This window comes from Rhea americana, unplaced genomic scaffold, assembly GCF_003343005.1.
Source record: "Rhea americana isolate MKP2758 unplaced genomic scaffold, rheAme1 scaffold_4, whole genome shotgun sequence".
In the NCBI taxonomy this organism is placed as follows: Eukaryota; Metazoa; Chordata; class Aves; order Rheiformes; family Rheidae; genus Rhea; species Rhea americana.
Genome location: NW_028186534.1, coordinates 453,185 through 473,585, shown reverse-complemented (window position 1 = coordinate 473,585; position 20,401 = coordinate 453,185). Strand labels below are relative to the sequence as shown.

The following is a 20,401-nucleotide window of genomic DNA, read 5'->3' as shown; positions in this document are numbered from 1 at the left end:
TTTGTTAGCTCTTCTTCAGTATTCACAACTCTCTTTGCTGGTCTGTCCTTACTTTTGCCTCTCTTCTTTGGTGATAGGTGCCATACAACATCATTGGGTGGCTGGACAAGAACAAGGACCCCCTGAATGAGACAGTGGTGGCAGTCTTCCAAAAATCCCAGAACAAGCTCCTAGCCTCCCTGTATGAGAACTATGTAGGCTCTAGTTCAGGTGAGGAACAATCTCATGCCTCTTTGTGCACTGTCCCTCCTTCCCTTTTCAGCAAAGTTTCCTCATCCCCACATCTTCCTGTTGGTGCACATTCCTGTGCCTAGCAGCCCTGGCAAAGGGAAGACCCAAACTGGTTCTTAAAAATCTCAGTGGCCTAGGGACTCTGAACTCGCAGCTGTTCATTGACCTAGTGGCCCTGGGTGGCTGGTCAGGATCAGGCTGTGCCCACATAGTGTGGTCCTGCTGGAGGTGACATGGGGTATGTGRAGGAGAGCCCTATTACTGAGAGCTCAGGGGGCAACAACGAGAGTGAGGTGCTGTGGTAGGGCTTTTTTGGCAGTCTGCTATCTCGTACCATTGCAGTATTTGCCATCTCTGTTTTAGAGAGACCAGGGACTCCGGGGGTTTCACTGATATTTCCAGTGTAGAGGAGTTTGGAGGTGCTTCTGAGTCCTCCAAATCAAGCTGATGCAGTGCAGTACTTATTTAATTAATTGATATTTCAATCCAACAGAGGAAGCTCATAAGCCAGGGACCAAGGAGAAACGTAAGAAGGCAGCTTCCTTCCAAACAGTGTCCCAGCTGCACAAGGTAAGAAACAAGCCCCTCATTCAGTGCCATGAGAGAAGCATGTTTAGAGTCTCCCAGTATCAGTCCCACTTCCCAGCCCAGACTCTGGAGTGTCTTGCTCATGAGCTCTTGGGCTCTTCAAGGACACAGGGTCTCCAGAGAGTGGTCCTGGCTAGGAGAAAGGTCTTGACATCCTCTTGTCCTTGAGCAAGGGCAAGCTCTGTCCCCATGCTGCTAGGGAAGGACATGAAGCTCCAGGCTGGGAGAGCAATGGCTCTCTTTGAGCTGGGGCTTGTGCTGCTTCCGCCCGTGTGATGCTTGCACTGCCCGGCAGCTCCTTCACCTTTGAGAGAGCGGCAGTTAAGACTTGTAGTGATGTTTAGATAATGTATTACATGAACATCACTTTAAGTCTGTGCTACTTCTCTCCTCATTCTTGTCGGCGGGAAAGACAGCCCTTGGGCAGAAGAAAATGGAGGAGGATCTTACGGGTCTCTGAGCAGGCAGCTCTTGGCTCTCCTGTTTGGGGAAGTGACCTGAGCCATTTGATAGCTCCCTSATTCCATACTTATCACAGGAGTTATTTGTCTAATTCAGAGCTTAAGCAAATGAAAAACAGTACAGAGAGGGATCCGTGAGCCCAAAGCTGTGTCCTGCTGTGACAGCCTTATGATTAAAGGGTGATGTAAAAAGGCAGCACTTGTGTCAGGGCTACGAACAGCTCTGGTAGCCAAGGGGAGTTTCATGAGAGGAAGGTCTCTGACCCTGTCTCCTTCAGGGATGCATGTGGCTTTCTTCCTATGGACAAGTCACAGGCCTCTGCTGCAAGAAGTTGCTCCATGATGGTATGGAGCTGTAGCCAGGTGTCCGCTCCCAGAGTCAGGTCCTGGATGGGTTGAGCTTGTATGAGGAGGGGAAGGCAGTCTGGAAGGACCAAGGGTGCAGATGCCTTTTGCTTGAGCAAAAGCAGAGCCATGACTTAGCTTGAGCCCTGCCTTGAAGAAAAATCAAGCCTAGAAACAAGTGTAATATAACCCCATGCTCTGAGACCTGCTGCACCTGCAGGATCCCGTCTCCCTTCCCTCATGCAGCAGCCTTGCAGGCGTGAGTCACCTCTGGATTTGTGGCCCTTGGTGGTGCTCTGCAGGGAAGTAATTCCAGAGGCTCACTTTCATGGTTCTGCCAGGATAAACAGGGCTCCAAGCAGATGTTCGCAGAATGACCCTGCCATGAGCCAGGCCTGGCTTTGCATGGCACTTAGTCTGGGCGAATGGACAACAGCAGAGCAATGTTCCAGGAATGTGCTCAGCCCTGTGGGTGCTGTGGCTGATTCTCCCGTCCTCTGTGATAAAACTTTACCTACACATATTTGGGAGGTATCTGGCTCCTCTCTAGCACTGCCGAACCAGCATGTGCTGTTTGACATGTCTGACAGGCCAGTGCTGTCAGTGCTCCCACCTTGACAGAGCACAGTGGTCCTCCTACAAGGCTGGGCTGCCCAATTGACAGGACAGTACAGAGAGCAACCAAGCTGGAGGGAATTCCCCTTTCTTCCATGAATAGTGGTAAGGGGCTCCCAGTGTCCCCTTTCTCCCTGCTTTGGGTGAAGGGGCTGGGGAAAAGTGTTGTAGGATAGCAGAGATGTCATCTCATGCCTCATGCCCCGTGTCTGCCCTACAGGAGAATCTCAACAAGCTGATGACCAACTTGCGCTCCACTCAGCCCCACTTTGTCCGCTGCATCATCCCCAATGAGACCAAGACCCCAGGTATGCATGGACTGAGATAGTTGCCTGTCAGCTCCCTCAGGTGATATCGTTATGTGTGAGTTGGCAGGGACTCCTGTCCAGCTTCTGCATCCACCTTCTCCCCAAACATTCACTCTCAGCAACCCTTCTGCTGCTGAGACCTGGCATATCTGTGTGGAAACCACTGTGACCCCTGCTAGTCCTCCCTACTGGGGAAAATGAGTTTTTCTGGGCTCTCAGCTTGCCTATGTGCTACCGCCTTGCACTTGTGTCTAACAGTAGGCACAGATGAATCTTCCAGGCTGACTTCTACCCTCCAGAGCTGAGGCTGAGGTGCTGGTGCTCAGCATAGGTCCACAGGATGGGTTAACACCCATGCTCAGAAATGCAGTTTATTTGCAGAGTTCAAGCCCATGCTGCAGCTGTATTTCCTCTGTCCCTGAGGGACARATGTCAGCTCCATCCCTGCTCTCACCTCTAGGAGCCATGGACGCTTTCCTGGTGCTGCACCAGCTGCGGTGTAATGGTGTCCTTGAAGGCATACGCATCTGCCGTAAGGGATTCCCCAACAGGATCCTCTATGCAGACTTCAAGCAACGGTAACTCCCTCTTCTCCCAGCCCCAGCAGCCAACACATGTTTTAGGGGGAAGCACACTGCTTGGACCCTGCCCTGCTCCCCAACTTATTCAGGGTTGGTCTGAATCACCACAATATGCCCAGTGCACGCACTGTTCGGGATTGCTATGCTGTTGGCTCTGTGGGGCGAGTCATGGAGCGTGTGGTGCCAGCTGTGGATAGCTTGGTGCATCAGTGAAGGGCTGATGTTTAGGATGGTTGAACGCAGGGCTGATGTAAGTGGATGCTGGCAAGGCCCAGGTCCTCRGATCCTGATTCTGATTTCCCTCTGCTTTTGGGACCTTTACTGTTCTCAGGCTGACACCATACACAGACCTTGGGCTGGGCCTGGCCAGGAAAGGTGAAGCCATTGGCCTTCTCCTGCATAGTCATCCTCACGTACAGGCAGGGTTCCCTGAGGCCTGCTCTGGGATAGACCCCAATACTGCACTTTGGAGCTCCTGGTCGGTGCATGGCTACAGTCTGTGCTGCAGAGATATCCTTCCAGGGGTGACAGGCATGACCTGCATACAGGAATGATGGAGGAACCATCACCTCTGTGCTGGGGTTCTCTTGCATGCTCTTGTCCCTCTGCTTTGTCCCTGCAGCTACCGTATACTGAATCCAGCAGCCATCCCAGATGACAAGTTTGTGGACAGCAGAAAGGCCACAGAGAAGCTGCTGAGCTCCCTGGATCTTGACCACTCACAGTACAAGTTTGGTCATACCAAGGTGAGACCAAGCAGCTTGGTACATTTTCCTTGGGATGGAGATGATGCCATTCCTGTGTCCGTCTACAACTCCACTATGCGCTCCCTGCCCAGCTTGCTCTCTGCCTGGCTACAGCACTGATGAAGCCCTATGCTCTGTGGCCCCTGAAGGGATTGAGGAGGGTAGGACACGCAGGTTGGGAAGGAGATCACCACACTGTCTCCTCATGCCACCTGACACAGCAGAGTGAAGCCAGTCTATGCTAGAGGCTGTGAGGGGATATGCACAGGGCAGAGAGGTCTGGTGTCCAGCTGTGCCCATGATCTRTGTGGGTGTCTCCAACCAGTGCAGAGCCTGGGTTTGTGCCTGTGCAGGGTGCTTGGACCTGCTGTGCATAGCCCTCACTGCTCTGTCTGTTGCAGCAGCCCAGGTACCTGCTTTAGGCTGCTTGTAGCCCAGGCCAGTCTCACATGTCATATCACCCCAAGCTCTTTGCCCTCCCTGCCCTTAACTCTGCTCTCATTCCCTTGCCTGCAGGTGTTTTTCAAAGCTGGTTTGCTGGGCCTGTTGGAAGAGATGCGAGATGAGCGTTTGGCCAAGATCCTGACCATGCTGCAGGCCAGAATCCGTGGGCACCTTATGCGCATTGAGTATCAAAAGATCATCAGCAGGAGGTAGAGTTGTGGGAAGGAGACAGAACCTTGTGATTGCCCCTCTTCAATCCTTCTGTCCATTTAAATGAATTTGGCCCTGGGGGCTTGCCTGTGGCTGGCGTTGGATTGGTATGGTCCTGTCCTGCAGGGATAGAGGTAGACCTGCAAGGAGTCTGGCAGCAAAAGTCAATGTATTTGGGTGGGGAGAGCTTTTGAGTTGCACAGGAAGGATTTGCCACATTGCTCATCCTACTAGGCTATCACACTGTGTAAATAACATGCCATTCACTCAACACTCTGCCATTCATCCTTCTGCTGGAGATGCAGAGTCATCTTCAGGCCTGCAAAAGCCAGGTCTCTGCTGGGGTGAGGATAGGAGGTGGGGAATCCACACCCATGATAATGTTGTGCTTCTGTCCCTTCAGGGAAGCCCTCTATACCATCCAGTGGAACATCCGAGCTTTCAATGCTGTCAAGAACTGGTCCTGGATGAAGCTGTTCTTTAAGATCAAGCCTTTACTCAAGTCTGCTCAGACTGAGAAGGAAATGGCCAACCTGAAGGAGGAGTTCCAGAAGCTGAAAGAGGCTCTGGAGAAGTCAGAGGCTAAAAGGAAAGAGCTAGAAGAGAAACAGGTCTCCATGATCCAGGAGAAGAATGACCTCGCTCTTCAGCTGCAGGCGGTAAGTGCCTCACCCACTCCTTGTCAGGTGTAAAGGTACTGCAGCTGGCTGAGGCTCCATGGGTAGAGCAAGGARCAGAGAGTGCTAAAGCCCTCCTTCAGCCTCCTGTGGTTCTGGGAGCTCTTTACTGTTTTGATCTGTTTGAAGTGTAATGTTAGACCTCAGTGAAAAACTTGCAACTATGTTACAGACTTACTTGCTCAGGTCTGCTAGGGAAATTCATGCTCCTCTGACTCTGTGCAGGATGATCTTCTCAGATTGGGGTAGGAGGGATGGAGATGTTTGCTATCCAAGCTCCAGCTAATCTGTGGCATTTGTGTGCCAGGAAGGGTTAGTTCACTCTTTCTTGCCTCTGGGAAGAAATGGTTGCAGTTAGCACTTTGGCCTTGGTCAGTGTTAGCTGCTCTTCCATTGTTCTTGGAATGGGCAACAACTGGAGCTGTCTTTTGATGCACCTGAACATCTTGAGCTTGCTCTACCCCCTCAATGAGGAGAGCTCGAGCCCAAGGTCAGGACAGTGTGGCTGAGTACCTCTTGGCATGCTTTTGGGGTAGTAGGTGAGCACTGTCTCTCTTGTGCCTGTCCCAGGAGCAAGACAACCTGGCAGATGCAGAGGAGCGTTGTGACCTGCTAATCAAGTCCAAGATCCAGYTGGAGGCCAAGGTGAAGGAGCTGACAGAGCGTCTGGAGGATGAGGAGGAGATGAACTCAGACCTCACAGCCAAGAAACGCAAGCTGGAGGATGAGTGTGCAGAACTGAAGAAGGACATTGATGACCTAGAGATCACACTGGCCAAGGTGGAGAAGGAGAAGCATGCTACAGAGAACAAGGTAACTCCCCCTTTTCTGTGGAGCCCAGCCATGCTCTGCTGTGGATGCTGGCACAGCTCAGTGGCTTCAGTGCTTGTGGYAGCTCTTGGTGGTACACAGAAGAGAAATATGGGGGACAAGGCTGCTGCTGTCGTGGAGCTGGGGCTTGGCAGAATGCAAGTGTGGAGATGTGGGAGAGGACAAAACCTCCAGCGTCCTGTGGCATCGCATGTGGATCTGTTGGCAAATGGTTCTGTGCAATGGCAAATGGTCCTGGGGCAATGGCAAACTACCTGATGGGGTAAACTTGRTCAAGGGGAGAGAGGTTGGCTGCTGCTGTGCTGGCAAGTTGCTGCTGATCATCGACTGCTGCCCTTCATAGGCCAGTCCGTTGTATTAGCTTTGTGTTCTCCTGTCTCAGAGAATGTGCACTCAATTTTTAACCTAGGTTAAAAACCTGATTGAAGAGATGGCTGCTCTGGATGAGATCATTGCGAAGCTGACAAAAGAGAAGAAAGCACTTCAAGAGGCCCATCAGCAAGCTCTGGATGACCTGCAGGCTGAGGAAGACAAAGTCAACACACTGACCAAAGCGAAAGTCAAACTGGAGCAGCAAGTGGATGATGTGAGTCATGGGCCGGTAACAGTGAAGTGAGATAGGTTTGAGTCACATATATCCTGGAGTGCCCAAATGCTGGCCCTGAATGAGATCTGGCAAGTGGATTCATTATCAGACCCCAGTTAAATACAGCCAAATGATGCATAACCCATTGACAAACTGTGCCTGAGCCAAGAGGCCATCCAGAGGACCCCATGGGGAGCGGTCCTGGGCTGGGGGAATGGGACTGGAGACCAAATGGGAAACAGCTCTGGCTCTACAGGCAGGGTAAAGTTCCCGCAGCAATGGGCATGGGGAAGTCAGGAGCTACAGGAGTCCTTTCCATCCCTAGCCTGTCTCCCTTCATTCTCCAGCTGGAAAGCTCTCTTGAACAAGAAAAGAAAATCCGCATGGATTTGGAGAGAGCAAAGCGAAAACTTGAAGGTGACCTGAAGTTAACACAAGAGTCTGTAATGGATCTGGAGAATGACAAACAGCAACTGGAGGAGAAACTCAAAAAGTGAGTGCTTGACATGTACCTGGACACTGGCCAGGCAGAATAAGGACACTACCCACTTCTATACCAGGTGGACACATGGCCGCAGCAGAGGCTGTTGGGATGTGGCTGTGAGCACTGCTAGTGTGATTAGTCCAGGCAAAATAAGGGCTTAGTTTAGTTGTGTAGAGATGTTGCAGGAGTCCCTCTCCTTGGAGCTTGTCAGCTGTGTGGACTAACAGATCAAGGTGCTATAGAACTTTCTCTGCCCGTGGAGTTGAGAGGAGAGACTTACCTGACAGGAACCTAATGCAGAGCCGGGGCTTTAGTCACAATCTTCATCACTCATATCTCATACTAGTTAGGGTGTTAGAGAAGGACACCTAGACACCTCACAGGGAAAACCTCAGAGTCAGGTTGTCTGCAAGTCTGGCCACTCCAGGCCTGCTCCAGAGAAGTGCATGCACTGTTCTCCACTCCAGCTGGCCTTTTCCTATATGCATTTATTTACTCTCTGGGCCTGGCTGATGTAATGAAGGGAACAATCTTCCTCGGGCTTCAGGGGCTAGARGGACTTAGTGGGACAGCGGTTGTCTGACCAGAGGCTCTGCCTTCTTTTTATGCAGGAAAGACTTTGAAATAAGTCAACTGAATTCAAGGATTGAAGATGAGCAAGTCCTTGAGGCCCAGCTGCAGAAGAAGATCAAGGAGCTCCAGGTATAGTGAGAATTGTCCTAAATTTCCATCAAACATAATGGRCTGGGGAACTGAGATGGTCTGGACCCTGTCTGAGTGTAGGTGTACCTCCTTGGCAGTGGAAAAATGAAAAAAAAATGATACTCTTAGCTCAAGCAAAACCAACTGCCTAGATGAGGTGGACTGAAAAAATCAGGAATGAACTAATGAGGTGAACACTAACACTAGTATGAAGAACACCTTCTAGGATGTAGTCCTTTGTCTAGACTAAGACCTTAGACCTAGTCCCCAAACTCTGCGGATCCAAATCCTGTATGTTGGGCTTCTTCCTAGCAAAGACAGACCCTCAAATTCAGGCTACTGAATCTAGGGTCATTGAAGAAAAGCTAGTATCAGCCTAGATCCTCACAGCAGGGTCCACAGGAGAGTAGAATTTGAACAAACGAAGCTATCAGGGCATACCTGCCTCCAAGAAACCCCAAACAACCCAAGCATTTGGTCTGGGCTGGTGGATTGTTGCTACCCAGCATCAGAGGAAATACCTTGCTTCATTTGGGGGAGCAAAGATGCTGGAGCTTCATTCAATGCTTGAAGCATCTGCTTCATTTGGTCTTTGCCAGGCCCGGATTGAGGAGCTGGAGGAGGAGCTGGAGGCTGAGCGCACAGCCAGAGCCAAGGTGGAAAAGCAGCGGGCAGAAGTGTCACGTGAGCTGGAGGAGCTGAGTGAGCGGCTGGAGGAGGCTGGTGGGGCGACGGCCACGCAGCTGGAGATGAACAAGAAGCGGGAGGCAGAATTTCTGAAGCTTCGTCGGGACCTGGAGGAGGCAACCCTGCAGCATGAGTCCACAGCAGCTGCCCTGCGGAAGAAGCATGCAGACAGTGTGGCAGAGCTGAGTGAGCAGATTGACAACTTGCAGCGTGTCAAGCAGAAGCTGGAGAAGGAGAAGAGTGAGATGAAGATGGAGGTGGATGACCTGTCATCCAACATTGAATATCTCACCAAGAACAAGGTGGGTGCTGGCTCTGTGTGGAGCAGGTTCAATCGCTTCATGAGGGTTGGGCCTTGCAGCTGCGAGTCGGCAGCATCATGGCAGCTGGCTGCAGTGTGTTCTGCACAGCCACATCTGTGGGCTGTTGTCCTAGCTTTATCTGCTTTGCAAGGGCGAGTCCCTCTTACTCAGTGTGTACTGCTGTATAGCAGTGTCTGCAGGCTTTGAGGTGCTTTGAGGTTCTAGTCCTAGTCAAGGCTGGAGGATCTAGGAAGACACTTCCCATGAGACAGACAGTAGCTCTCTGCTGTAGGCAGCTACTGTCAGCCTAGAAGGGATAGGAGAGCTCTGGCAGGCTCCTGCTGTCTTGTGTTCATATGAGATTAGCTGAGCAGGGAAGAGAGGTCCCAAGATGATACACAGTCACTGAGCCCCTTATGGGAGAATGGCACTCTCTGGGCGGAGCAGGGTCTCATGTGGGCTTTGCTTGGTGTGTGCAGGCCAATGCTGAGAAGCTGTGTCGCACCTATGAGGACCAGCTGAGTGAAGCCAAGTCCAAGGTGGACGAGCTGCAGCGACAACTGGCTGATGTGAGCACGCAGCGTGGCAGGCTGCAGACTGAGAACGGTAGGTGAAGGAGGCAGCCGGAGGACTCGTTGCTCTGGGGCTGGTCTTGCACTGCGGCATCTACGTCAGGGAGCAGTGGTTTAGCCATACAAACTGTCCTGCCTCTCATATGGACAAATGATGGCAGAAGCTACGGTCAGGAGTGAAGAGGAGCAAGATGTCCATGTTGTGTCTGTGCTCAGGCCTGGCAGAAGAGTCATACTGGCAAGGGGGAGAATCTCTGTAGTGATGCTGGTCTCACTGGTCCTGGGGTATGTGCAGTGATCTCAAGCATCAGAACAAGAGTATTCCTAGCTGCCATGCTTAGCCTTTAGCTGCTGGAGTGCAGCCTCTTTCCATGGACCCCAGCTTTTCTGGGCGTACAGTTGGGGCTGCTGGAGGTTTCCACACAGCTCCCCTCAGCAGGCAAGTCTGGGCCATAGGTGTCATCTCCACCATGTTACATGAATTTGCTCTCTTCCACCAAGCAGGGGGAAAAGAACCCATATCCTCATTGTCCTGGCCCACATCTGCTGTCCCAGCAAACTTTCTGCACTGCATGGGACAGTCTTGGAGCTCAGACCCCTCAAGCTTGGCCAAGGGAAGGGTCACCTGTGTGAGGCCTCTCAAGTCCTTGGAGGATGATGAAGGCTAGACAGAAGCTGTGGTGACTGTGTGGTTAGTGAGGGAGCAGCCCAGAGGGCCCCTGGTTTGGGGATATCCCACCAATGCTTGTGCTCATGGAGTAGCTGTGGATGAAAATGCTGCCGGGGCATCCTGGGACAGGGTAATGATGTTGCAATGAGCTGAAGGCCACAAGCTCTCTGGGGGTGTGGGTTCGTGCAGATCTCAGCCTCTCTGCCCCAACATAGCTGTTTGGTTCTGAATACAGGGGAGCTGAGTCGTCTGCTGGAGGAGAAGGAGTCCTTCATCAACCAGCTGAGCCGTGGCAAGACCTCRTTCACACAGACCATTGAGGAGCTCAAGAGGCAGCTAGAGGAAGAGACCAAGGTGAGGCTGCTCAGGCATGGCTGATCTCTGTGGCCCCAGAGGCATTGCCTAAAAGGCAATAGCTCAGCAGAAGAATTGGGAATCCAGGACTTGAGAGAAGAAAAATCATCTCTGTGGCCTCCTGGGGTCTACACATAGCAATGTGTGGTTCTGCTGGGAGGGCCATACAGGGGCCCAAGCTGCAGCATGGACTTGCCGGAGGAATGTCACCAGTGCTGATCAGATTCCTATTAACTTTCATGGCTGCATCCATGCAGGACAGTCAGGGTCAGCAGCTCAGAGTGACAGTGGTATCAAGGGATGGGACATGTGTCCAACCATGGCAGTGGCCCAGCAGCTTGGGCTGGGGAGGTAGGACATACCTTACATGCAAGAGACCAAAGAGCAGCCCTTGACTCAGGACAAACATAAGTCTGTCCCCCAGCATCCAACACTGCCCTAGAGCTAGCATCCAGGAGCCTGGTGTCAGCTGCTCCTCTCATGAACTCTTCCTTCCTCAGAGTAAGAATGCCCTGGCCCATGCTCTGCAAGCCTCCCGACATGACTGTGACCTGTTGCGGGAACAGTATGAGGAAGAGGTAGAGGCCAAGAGTGAGCTCCAGAGGACACTATCCAAAGCCAATGCAGAAGTGGCCCAGTGGAGGACCAAGTATGAGACAGATGCCATCCAAAGGACAGAAGAGCTTGAGGAAGCCAAGTGAGTCTTACGCCATGTGGCACAGAAGCATGTTTTTCACAAGTAGCCAATTTTCATTCGAAGATGGGGCTTTCCCAGACCCCAGGGTCAGATTGCAGTTCTCTGCCCAGACCTGAGCCTCAGGGAGAGCCTTTCCAGGGTGTTTGGGCAGCTCAGGGACTTCCATCCCCAGAGTAACAGGTGGGATGATTCTTGGGCTAGATGTGTTCATCCCTTGCTGTCATTGGCAGGAAGAAGCTGGCCATCCGGCTGCAGGAGGCAGAGGAGGCAGTGGAGGCTGCTCACGCTAAGTGCTCCTCACTGGAAAAAACCAAGCACCGGCTGCAGACAGAGATCGAAGACCTCTCAGTGGACCTGGAGCGAGCCAACTCAGCCTGCGCTGCCTTGGACAAGAAGCAACGCAACTTTGACAGGGTCTTGGCTGAGTGGAAGCAGAAGTATGAGGAGACCCAGGCAGAGCTGGAAGCATCACAGAAGGAGTCACGTAGCCTGAGCACAGAGCTCTTCAAGCTCAAGAATGCCTATGAGGAGTCCCTGGACAACCTGGAGACCCTTAAGAGGGAGAACAAGAACCTGCAGGGTAGGACTGGGCTCAGGCTCTCCCCTTAGACTGCTAGCTCCCTGAGGCCTTTCTTTTGTGGATAGTCTGTAGCTTCCTTGTCCTCACCAAGATTTGAGGTGGGATGGGTGTACCTCTGGGCAGGAGCTGACCTTGCTTCTCAGCCAGGTTTGGCCTCATTTCCTCCCTACCTGGGCTGTGGGGCCCTATGTCCCTCCAGGAAACCAATGTTTGGCTGGGGGGACTCCAGGCAGAAGGTCCGGATTTTTATTGCCAAATGCATTTTGCTGCCGGACGGACGTGCCATGGCTGCGACATGTTGCTTACTTCAGAGTTTTGCTTTTAGAGAAGTAGGTCTCTGTGGCACCTTATGCCTCTCCTGTGACTCCTCCCCTCCTCCCTGCTCCCAGGCTGCAGAGGAGTACAGCAGGATTCAGCAAAGGGGACTGGTGCCCATTCTGCTAGCACAGACAACCCCAGTGCCTGGATGGCTGCTCTCCAGTGGACTAGGGATGACTTAGGCTCAATCTGGGCTGGGGGATTTGTGAAATTGCCCATGTGGGCTTGGCCCTACAACTCAGTCCTGACCCAGTGCCCTTCTGCTCCTGCCAGAGGAAATTGCTGATCTGACTGACCAGATTAGTCTTAGTGGCAAAACCATCCATGAGCTGGAGAAACTGAAGAAGGCCTTGGAGAGTGAGAAGAGTGATATACAGGCAGCCCTGGAGGAGGCTGAGGTGAGTCTGTGTTACCCACCAATGTGTTGGGAATGTGTTTCTGTGTGTCTGCTACCCTCTGAGGGCCACCTCACCTACCCTACAGCTCCAGTTAGGGTAGTAGTAGTTAGTTGGGGCAGGTGACCTATACAGTATGATAGCCCTGAGTGACAGGCTACAACCAGCACATGGGGGATTCTTGGGCCCTGCTCGTGGGTATTGTGCAACCCCTAGCAAGTCATTGAGGTGGGCTCCTGACTCCCCGTGCTCCCCACAACTTTAGACTGGGACATGATGCCAGGCTGAGATGGCTGGGGAGACCTTCCTGGGGGCTGCATTCACACAGGGATGCTGTTATCTCTAGGGGGCCCTGGAACATGAAGAGAGCAAGACGCTGCGTATCCAACTGGAGCTGAACCAGATCAAGGCTGACGTGGACAGGAAGCTGGCGGAGAAGGATGAGGAGTTTGAGAACCTGAGGTGTGTGGGAAGAGGAGACAGGCTGGGCTATTACTTCGGGGCAGAGCTGGCAGGACATCCTTGATGGAATAATTGGTGTGGCTGCAACTTCCTGGGGCTGCGTGCTTGCAGCAGGATGGGGCTGACACATTGTCACACAATGCCTCCTGTAGACGAAACCACCAGCGTGCCATGGACTCCATGCAGGCCACCCTGGATGCAGAGGCTCGGGCCAAGAACGAGGCTGTCAGGCTGAGGAAGAAAATGGAGGGAGACCTGAATGAGATGGAGATCCAGCTGAGCCATGCCAACCGCCAGGCGGCTGAGTTCCAGAAGTTGGGCCGCCAGCTTCAGGCCCAAATTAAGGTTGGATGGCCGTGGGTGGGACGATTTGGTGCTGCCCCAACTGCCAGCCCTAGTTTGGGGCCGTCCCCTTCTCCTTTTCTTCCCCATTGACCCCTTGCTGCCTGGCAGGACCTGCAAATCGAGCTGGATGACACCCACCGCCACAACGATGATCTGAAAGAGCAGGCAGCTGCTCTGGAACGACGCAACAACTTGCTGCTGGCAGAAGTGGAGGAGCTGCGGGCAGCCCTGGAGCAGGCCGAGAGGAGCAGGAAGCTGGCAGAGCAGGAGCTGTTGGAGGCCACTGAGAGGGTCAACCTGCTCCACTCACAGGTGAGGGGCATGTCGATCAGCTGGGATGTGGGGCTCTGTCTGTCCATGGCTGGGCTTAGGCACCTGAGAGCTGGGAGCCTGTCTAGCATTGGGGCCACCACCAACATGAACAACTGGTCCCTATGCCACTACCCCATTCTCTGTCTGCAGAACACAGGCCTGATCAACCAAAAGAAGAAGCTGGAAACCGACATCTCGCAGCTGAGCAGCGAGGTGGAGGATGCAGTGCAGGAGTGCCGCAATGCTGAGGAGAAGGCGAAGAAGGCCATCACAGATGTAAGAGCATGATGGAGACTGTGCTACATGGCTGGGCCCAGTGCCCTGTGGGGCTGGAAGCTGTGAGGAGAGGGGAGGATCTTGCAGCTCCTCTGTGGGGCCCCTGTATCTGGTAGAGGTGCCTTGCCTGGTGGTGATGTGTATATGCCCTTGGCCCTGCAGGCTGCCATGATGGCAGAGGAGCTAAAGAAGGAGCAGGACACAAGTGCACACTTGGAGCGGATGAAGAAGAACATGGAGCAGACCATCAAGGACCTGCAGATGCGCCTGGACGAAGCGGAGCAGATTGCTCTCAAGGGGGGCAAGAAGCAGATCCAGAAGCTGGAGGCCAGGGTGAGGCAGCAAGGACAGGCCACCAGCATTGCCCACCTAGGAGTGGGCTTCTGGCACTGCCCTAGCTTGCACACTCTCTAGTCTGGGGTGGTACCAAGCTTTGCAGGGCACAGGCACCACCCTAACTCTCTCTGGGGGCCAGCAGGTGCCACAGGGTAGGTCATAGGTGGTGGGGTCTGCCCTTGAAGATCTGAGAGCTTGGGGCTGAGTTCAAGCCATTGCCTGGGATGGCCCAGTCACTGTTGGGGCTCCTCTGAGCRGGAGAGCTGGCTTCCCCCTGGCTGGATACTGGGCCACCCCACCAGCCCAGTCAGGCTGTGATGCTGGTGAAGCAGAGTGCTGACCTGGCCTCTCTCTCTACATGCAGGTGCGTGAGCTGGAGGGGGAGCTGGATATGGAGCAGAAGAAGATGGCCGAAGCCCAGAAGGGCATTCGCAAGTATGAGCGGCGGATCAAGGAGCTGAGCTACCAGGTACAGCAGCACCGACGCAGCCCTACCTCAGCAGGACGCTGGGCTTGGCACCCTCCTCACCTGGCCCCCACCCTGTGCTCAGCCCCTTGCCCTCTCTAGCACGCCACCAGTCCAGCGGGCCCAGCTCCCAGGCCAGCACAGCACTATCTTGTTCTGAGCCCCATGCTGGCACAGAAAAGGAGGGACAGAGCTCTCCCCGTTCCTGATATCTGCCACCTCAGCTGGGTGTTGTGAGACATGGGGGGGGGGGGRAAGGGTCCAGGGGACAGCCCATGTTACATGAGGATCAGTGGCTTGGATCAGCGGGGGGGGGGCCCTGGCACCACTGGGTCTCCTGTAAAGGAGTTGGGGCAGAAGTCCAAGCAGGACAATATGGTCTCACATTAGCTGCCAGGGCTCCTGCTAACCAGGTTGGGGGCTCTTCCAGGCTGAGGAAGACCGGAAAAACCTGACAAGGATGCAGGATCTGATTGACAAGCTGCAGAGCAAGGTCAAGAGCTACAAGCGCCAGTTTGAGGAGGCGGTAAGTGCTAATCGCTACCACTGCTCCGGCCTTCCCCAGGGGGAATCACTGTGGGCACCCTACACTGCCCAGCCAGGTGGGCTAAAGGGGAAAAGGGCCCCAGGTCCGGTGTGGGGAATTCAGGGCCCAGGTACTGGGCTGTGCCTCATTCACACCCACCTCTCCCCTCACCCTGCCTGTTTGTGGCTTCCCCCAACCACAGGAGCAGCAAGCCAACTCCAACCTGGTGAAATACCGMAAGGTGCAGCACGAGCTGGACGATGCAGAGGAGCGGGCAGACATTGCCGAGACACAAGTCAACAAGCTGCGTGCCCGCACCAGGGAGGTCATCACCTCCAAGGTAAGGCCCAGGCCTTGAGTCCACCTGGCTGCAAGGAGGGGAAGAGAGGGCAGGGGCTCATGGTCTATCCGGCCCGACACTGCCTTCGTGCTGCCAGGCAGACCGGAGTGGTGCCTGAGTGCTCGCTGCCTTCAGGCCCAGCATCTCATCCAGTCCCTTTATTTTTTTGCCAGCACGAGGAGTAGGAACACAGACCTGTGCCCGGTCCCGTCCCCCATCCGCCTGCTGTACTTCGGAGGCAAATGGCTGCAACAGTCACTGCCAGCTTTGCGCTCGGTGAATAAACGTAGCTCTACCAGGACAGGCTCCTTCGTGTCTGTGATGGGGTAATGCCTTACCTTGGGCTCTGCTGCAGTAGTGTAACGGAGACCTGGGGAGGCAAGGTAGGATCGTTGTGGGCCTTTTACCTCCAGGCAGGGCTAGGAAAGGAGCTTTGGCCTCCTCTAGTACCAGGGAATCAGAGCTGCTGCCAGCTCTGGGAAAACTGGTCCCTGTGCAACAGAACTCCAAGCTCCGGCAAGAACAGCTTTTTTCCTTATCCCTCACTGATGCAGTGGTTCAGCTCTGGGGAAAAAGCCCTTTCCTCACTTTCCCTACCACAACCCATGAGCACACTCACCCTTCAGTACGCTCAGGCAAGGGAGGACAGGGTAGACCTCACTYAATTTAGCCAAGGTAAGAATGTAAAAATCCTAAGTACATTCCTAAGGCCACTACAAAGAAAGACAATTCCACTTACTTCTTTAAAATAGATTTCTTTAATAAGTTTCCATTTAATATGTTTATTTGCAGTTAGTAAATTGGCATTAATCCAGGCAGCACAAACCTCAGCAATCTGTGGGGATAGTGCAGACTTCCAGAAGTATTTGTTAGTCTCAGGGGGTCCCACCTCCACCCCCTATTCTAGCACTCAACCTGCTGAAGCCTCTACTGAAGTCAGTGGCAAGGTCAGTGAGGTGCCACTCCCTGGCACTGCACAGGACACTTCTTCCCTCTGTGCTCCATAAATAAGACAAAATGAGGATGAAGGCCTGAGCTGTCTGGTCCCTCTCAAGAAACCTTCTTGAGGCAGCTAGCATGGCCAGACAAGCTCACAGGAGACTGGCTCCCAGTCAAAAGTTGCCAGCAGCCCTCCCCTTGCCTGCGCAGTGGCTGCAAGCAGAACCTTTCTGCTGGAGACCAGAGCACGCGCTCCAGGAGGAGTCACCACGGGTTTCCTTTCCGTGCACTTCTCTGAAGACAGCCAACTTAGCCTCCTGCATAAGCCTGAAGGTGAAAGCAAAGCCAAGCTGCTTCTAGCAGACAAGAACCCAAAACATACAAAGACATATAAATTACTGTGCTCCCACTGTGGAGAGGAGGGATTCACAAGCTGGAAGGCAGGCTGGGATTATTTCAGCTCAGCCATACACAGGCCAAGAGCCAAGAACAAATGCAGCTTGGCCCCTAACTGTAAGTTACATAAATACAGAGATGTAAATGAGACTGCAGGTTTATAGCAGCAATCATTGGATGCACCAATTAACTAGACTATGGAAAAGGCATCCCTTAACTTAAAAGCCTTTTAATTTGAAGCATTTATTTTACGTGTACATCTATTACAGTTAAGAAGAAGCAAAGATACACCAAAAACACGAATACCCAAGAACAAAAAAAAAAGTACAGATGAGAAAGAAATCGGCTGGGGGGGGGCAGGGAGGGGGGGGCAGGGTGGAGGTGACCCAATGAAGAACAGAGTGTTGCAGCTGCCAGAGCAGAATTCCCTGACACAAGGAACATGACTGGAGAAACATCACTGGAGCTGGCCAAAGGCTACCAGGGGAATTTAGCCCTCCAGGGCAGCTCGCCTGCAAGACTCTGGATCTGGATCAGCATCTCTGACCACCCTGCAAGCAACAAGCAAAGTACTGACTGTAAGTCCATAGCAGGACATGAAAGTATAAGAAAAGCTGGAGGAGAAGGGTGATTTGTAGAGAGCAAATCCTGCACTAGGGGCTGGAAGCCAGGCCCCAGCACAGAGATGCCCAGAATGGCTTTCATTCTGCTGGCAAAGATTAGCGACAATATGCTACAGCTCAGGGACGTTCTCACCACCAGTCCCTGCCTCCAGATCCTGGAGATATGTGTAGTCACATTGCCTCATCAAATAAATTAAAAGAAAAAAAAAATAAACAATTCAGATGCATGTCTGAAAGGAAAATGTTTTTTTTTAGCTGGAGCTGCAAAATGCATACAATTTGACTTAAATGCAGTGGCTCAGGACTTCAGGCTGTATTTCATTCTTGGGAATGTGACTGTCTTGGAGCAACATAATTAACACTAGTGAGTAGGCAGGGCACATTCAGGTTTGGCAATTGGGCTCTGCCAAAACCTGCTTCTTCCTCCCCCAATATATCCTCCAAAGTTACTTTCAACTAGGAGTGTTTATTCCCAGCATTTAACACATTCTGCTTAAAACAAATCCAGGAAAAACTGACATCTCCAATAAATATTGCACTTTAAGATTAACGTGTGTGTGGTGATATTAAGGACTGAAAGCAGAGACTGATACAAGACTTCCAGGCATAGCAGTTAGCATCAAGAGCAATGGTCCTGAAAAGAATTTTAAAAACAGATTAGTTACCCAAGAAGGGACAAGCCGCAAGTTTTAAAAAATTAGTACGTTTTAATGCTAGTGCTCCATGAAAAAGCCAACCCCTGTTGCAATCCCATCACTGCTGAAATGTCTCTGTTCTCCRCAGCATTGTAAAAACACCTTCAGACAGGAAGGATCTGCAGGAAAGACAGCAGGAGCAGAGGTTCCCTCCTAACACACAAACAGACCAAGGCCGAACAGATTTAGTACCAAATGATCCAAAAGTAGATGGTAAAGAGGTGACTGGAGCTAGGGCTCTCAGGAATTAAAAGCACACRCACACACACTCATTCTAACCAACCCTAAATCCCTGATTCTAAACCCCAACAGAGGAGTTAAACCTGAAGGGAGTCCTCTTGGTGGCTCTGCAAGTGGCTGGTGTGTTGGGGTCCCAGTCAGATTGGCTCCTTGGACCTCACATTTGGAGGGCAAATTCTGTGCTTTTTAACTTGCTAATTCTAGCAGCCAGGAAAAAGGAGCCACAACCAAACTGGCACATACAGAATATTGTCATCTGTCATCAAAAAGGACTCCAGCCATATTCGACTGGAGGAAAAAAAAAAAAAAAAAACCAACAAAAAAAGCTTTTTTTTTTTTTTGCAGGTGATTATTTTTATCCCAGAACAAATGGAAGATATATCCCTGAATGTGTTGCCCAGAGAGCTTTCAAAGTCTCCTCCGTTAGAGATCAGAGATGGGGACTGGGAAGGGGGGCAGGGTTTTAACAATGCAGTAACGCTCCATGGTTCCAAGCCGCACACGCGCACACACACACTACACAGCGTATCCCTGAAAATCCATGGTCTGCGAGGTACCCTCCAAGCGCTGTCCATCAGAAGCCAGAGTGAAGAATCACTCCTCAGAAAAGTCTCTGTCAATGTCCATATATGCCTCGTCAATGTAGCTAACTATGGCACAGGGGGATGTCCGGTCCGGACTGAGCAGTATAGATACAGTCTCTTTCCAGTAGGTAAAACTAATACATGAGCTCTGTGGAGAGAGGAAGAGACTGGTTAGCAAGGTCTGCAGGCACCAACACGCATTAGGAYAGACACCTCAGAGGCAGAGAAAACTGAAAATCACTTCCTTTCTAGCCCGACTTGCTCAGCCACACACTTTAACCTCCAATTCACCACTGAGACCATCCTGTTCAGGGTTGTGGAGCAGAAGAGACTGACATTGAATCAACTATCCCAGGCAACACTATTTCTACTATGACCTCCAGCGCATCAATTCTACGAGCAGAGCAGCATTAGAGATGGTACTTAAGGGCACTGGATACTTCTGGCAACCAGGCAAAAGGAAAACAGCAGCACAGGGAACTCCCCAGAAGGCAGCACATCCCACTTCTGTAAGCAGACAGATTGCTGGAGCAGGATGCTGAGGTATAGATCGCTAAAACCAGCAGGTTAGTCATCTGMGTATGCCTCTGGAAGGCACCTGATTCATAGCTTGGATAATTTGGAAAAACTAAATAGAACCAGTGGACCTTGGCTGTATCCTCATAAGAAATGAGTGTAGGGGGAAAACGAGGTTAAGATACAAGACAGAAATCTATTTCACAAAAGACCCAAGATCCACACAAACAAAAAGGCCATGAAGATGCAAGGAAGCTGCTAATTTAGGGAGTAGCAGGCACTGAAGCTCATGTGCTTAGCCACACAGAAGGTGGTAAGACACCTCCTGGCTTGGGATCTTTAATAGCAATTCTATATAGACTCCCCAAAAAGACGACCAGCTTCCTTACATGGTCACTTCCACCTCTGACCTGCTCATGTGAGAGACCTGAACCGTACATCTGCCTTGTGCTACCCTGACTGCATGCACTAGGCACATGACTGACAAAATGGCGTGAAAAGCATTTCAGAAAATTACACTGGGAGGAGGTTGAACTTGCTCCTTTCTTCCCCTTCACATCATCTCATTTCCCATTATTGCTAGGTGACTAGTACACAGRCGTTTGTGATTTTTCTTACTATGTTTAAAAGGTTCACATACATTTTCTAGGCAGGTGCTGTCTTTGTCCTTGTTGAGGTAATGCTGYTGCCAGAATCGCAGGAGACTATGGAAGTTGTTCAGAATGAAGCCTGGGTATTTTTCTGTATATTCCATCTGTTGCAAAGTGCGCAGATAAAAAGGTAGCTTTTCTTTCCTTCGGGCCAGCATTAAGATAACTAAACTTGTGTTCAAACAACTGACATTTTCCTGAAAGTAAAAATAACATAGTAAGTCAAATGAGAAAAAAATGAAATACTGATTGTACAGATGACATTCAAAATGCCCTCGAGGCAAGCATGCAGAGGAATTTCTTTACTTGTA

The 20,401-nt window shown here is 51.8% G+C and overlaps 2 protein-coding genes across 7 annotated transcripts in view; one reads left to right on the top strand and one right to left on the bottom strand.

Moving 5' to 3' along the window:
* The window catches only part of MYH7B (myosin heavy chain 7B), a 31,837-nt gene extending 16,089 nt beyond the window's left edge, over nucleotides 1–15,748 (top strand). For both annotated transcript variants that reach the window (XM_085313910.1, XM_085313909.1), the window contains 26 exons: nucleotides 78–210; nucleotides 725–801; nucleotides 2,461–2,548; nucleotides 3,009–3,126; nucleotides 3,752–3,875; nucleotides 4,392–4,528; nucleotides 4,933–5,188; nucleotides 5,777–6,019; nucleotides 6,447–6,623; nucleotides 6,971–7,116; nucleotides 7,719–7,809; nucleotides 8,409–8,798; nucleotides 9,278–9,404; nucleotides 10,276–10,394; nucleotides 10,895–11,091; nucleotides 11,322–11,671; nucleotides 12,263–12,387; nucleotides 12,731–12,846; nucleotides 12,999–13,191; nucleotides 13,300–13,503; nucleotides 13,654–13,779; nucleotides 13,942–14,112; nucleotides 14,480–14,584; nucleotides 15,012–15,107; nucleotides 15,310–15,447; nucleotides 15,621–15,748. In XM_085313910.1, the coding sequence (XP_085170036.1) occupies nucleotides 78–210; nucleotides 725–801; nucleotides 2,461–2,548; nucleotides 3,009–3,126; nucleotides 3,752–3,875; nucleotides 4,392–4,528; nucleotides 4,933–5,188; nucleotides 5,777–6,019; nucleotides 6,447–6,623; nucleotides 6,971–7,116; nucleotides 7,719–7,809; nucleotides 8,409–8,798; nucleotides 9,278–9,404; nucleotides 10,276–10,394; nucleotides 10,895–11,091; nucleotides 11,322–11,671; nucleotides 12,263–12,387; nucleotides 12,731–12,846; nucleotides 12,999–13,191; nucleotides 13,300–13,503; nucleotides 13,654–13,779; nucleotides 13,942–14,112; nucleotides 14,480–14,584; nucleotides 15,012–15,107; nucleotides 15,310–15,447; nucleotides 15,621–15,632 (4,059 nt within the window). In that variant the 3' untranslated portion in view covers nucleotides 15,633–15,748. The remainder of the gene's footprint in view (nucleotides 1–77; nucleotides 211–724; nucleotides 802–2,460; nucleotides 2,549–3,008; nucleotides 3,127–3,751; nucleotides 3,876–4,391; nucleotides 4,529–4,932; nucleotides 5,189–5,776; nucleotides 6,020–6,446; nucleotides 6,624–6,970; nucleotides 7,117–7,718; nucleotides 7,810–8,408; nucleotides 8,799–9,277; nucleotides 9,405–10,275; nucleotides 10,395–10,894; nucleotides 11,092–11,321; nucleotides 11,672–12,262; nucleotides 12,388–12,730; nucleotides 12,847–12,998; nucleotides 13,192–13,299; nucleotides 13,504–13,653; nucleotides 13,780–13,941; nucleotides 14,113–14,479; nucleotides 14,585–15,011; nucleotides 15,108–15,309; nucleotides 15,448–15,620) is intronic.
* Nucleotides 15,749–16,186: 438 nt separating this feature from the next.
* Nucleotides 16,187–20,401, bottom strand: part of TRPC4AP (transient receptor potential cation channel subfamily C member 4 associated protein) — a 43,031-nt gene continuing 38,816 nt past the window's right edge. For all 5 annotated transcript variants that reach the window (XM_085313911.1, XM_085313913.1, XM_085313912.1 and 2 more), the window contains 2 exons: nucleotides 20,081–20,287; nucleotides 16,187–19,072 (listed from right to left, as the gene is read on the bottom strand). In XM_085313911.1, the coding sequence (XP_085170037.1) occupies nucleotides 18,935–19,072; nucleotides 20,081–20,287 (345 nt within the window). In that variant the 3' untranslated portion in view covers nucleotides 16,187–18,934. The remainder of the gene's footprint in view (nucleotides 19,073–20,080; nucleotides 20,288–20,401) is intronic.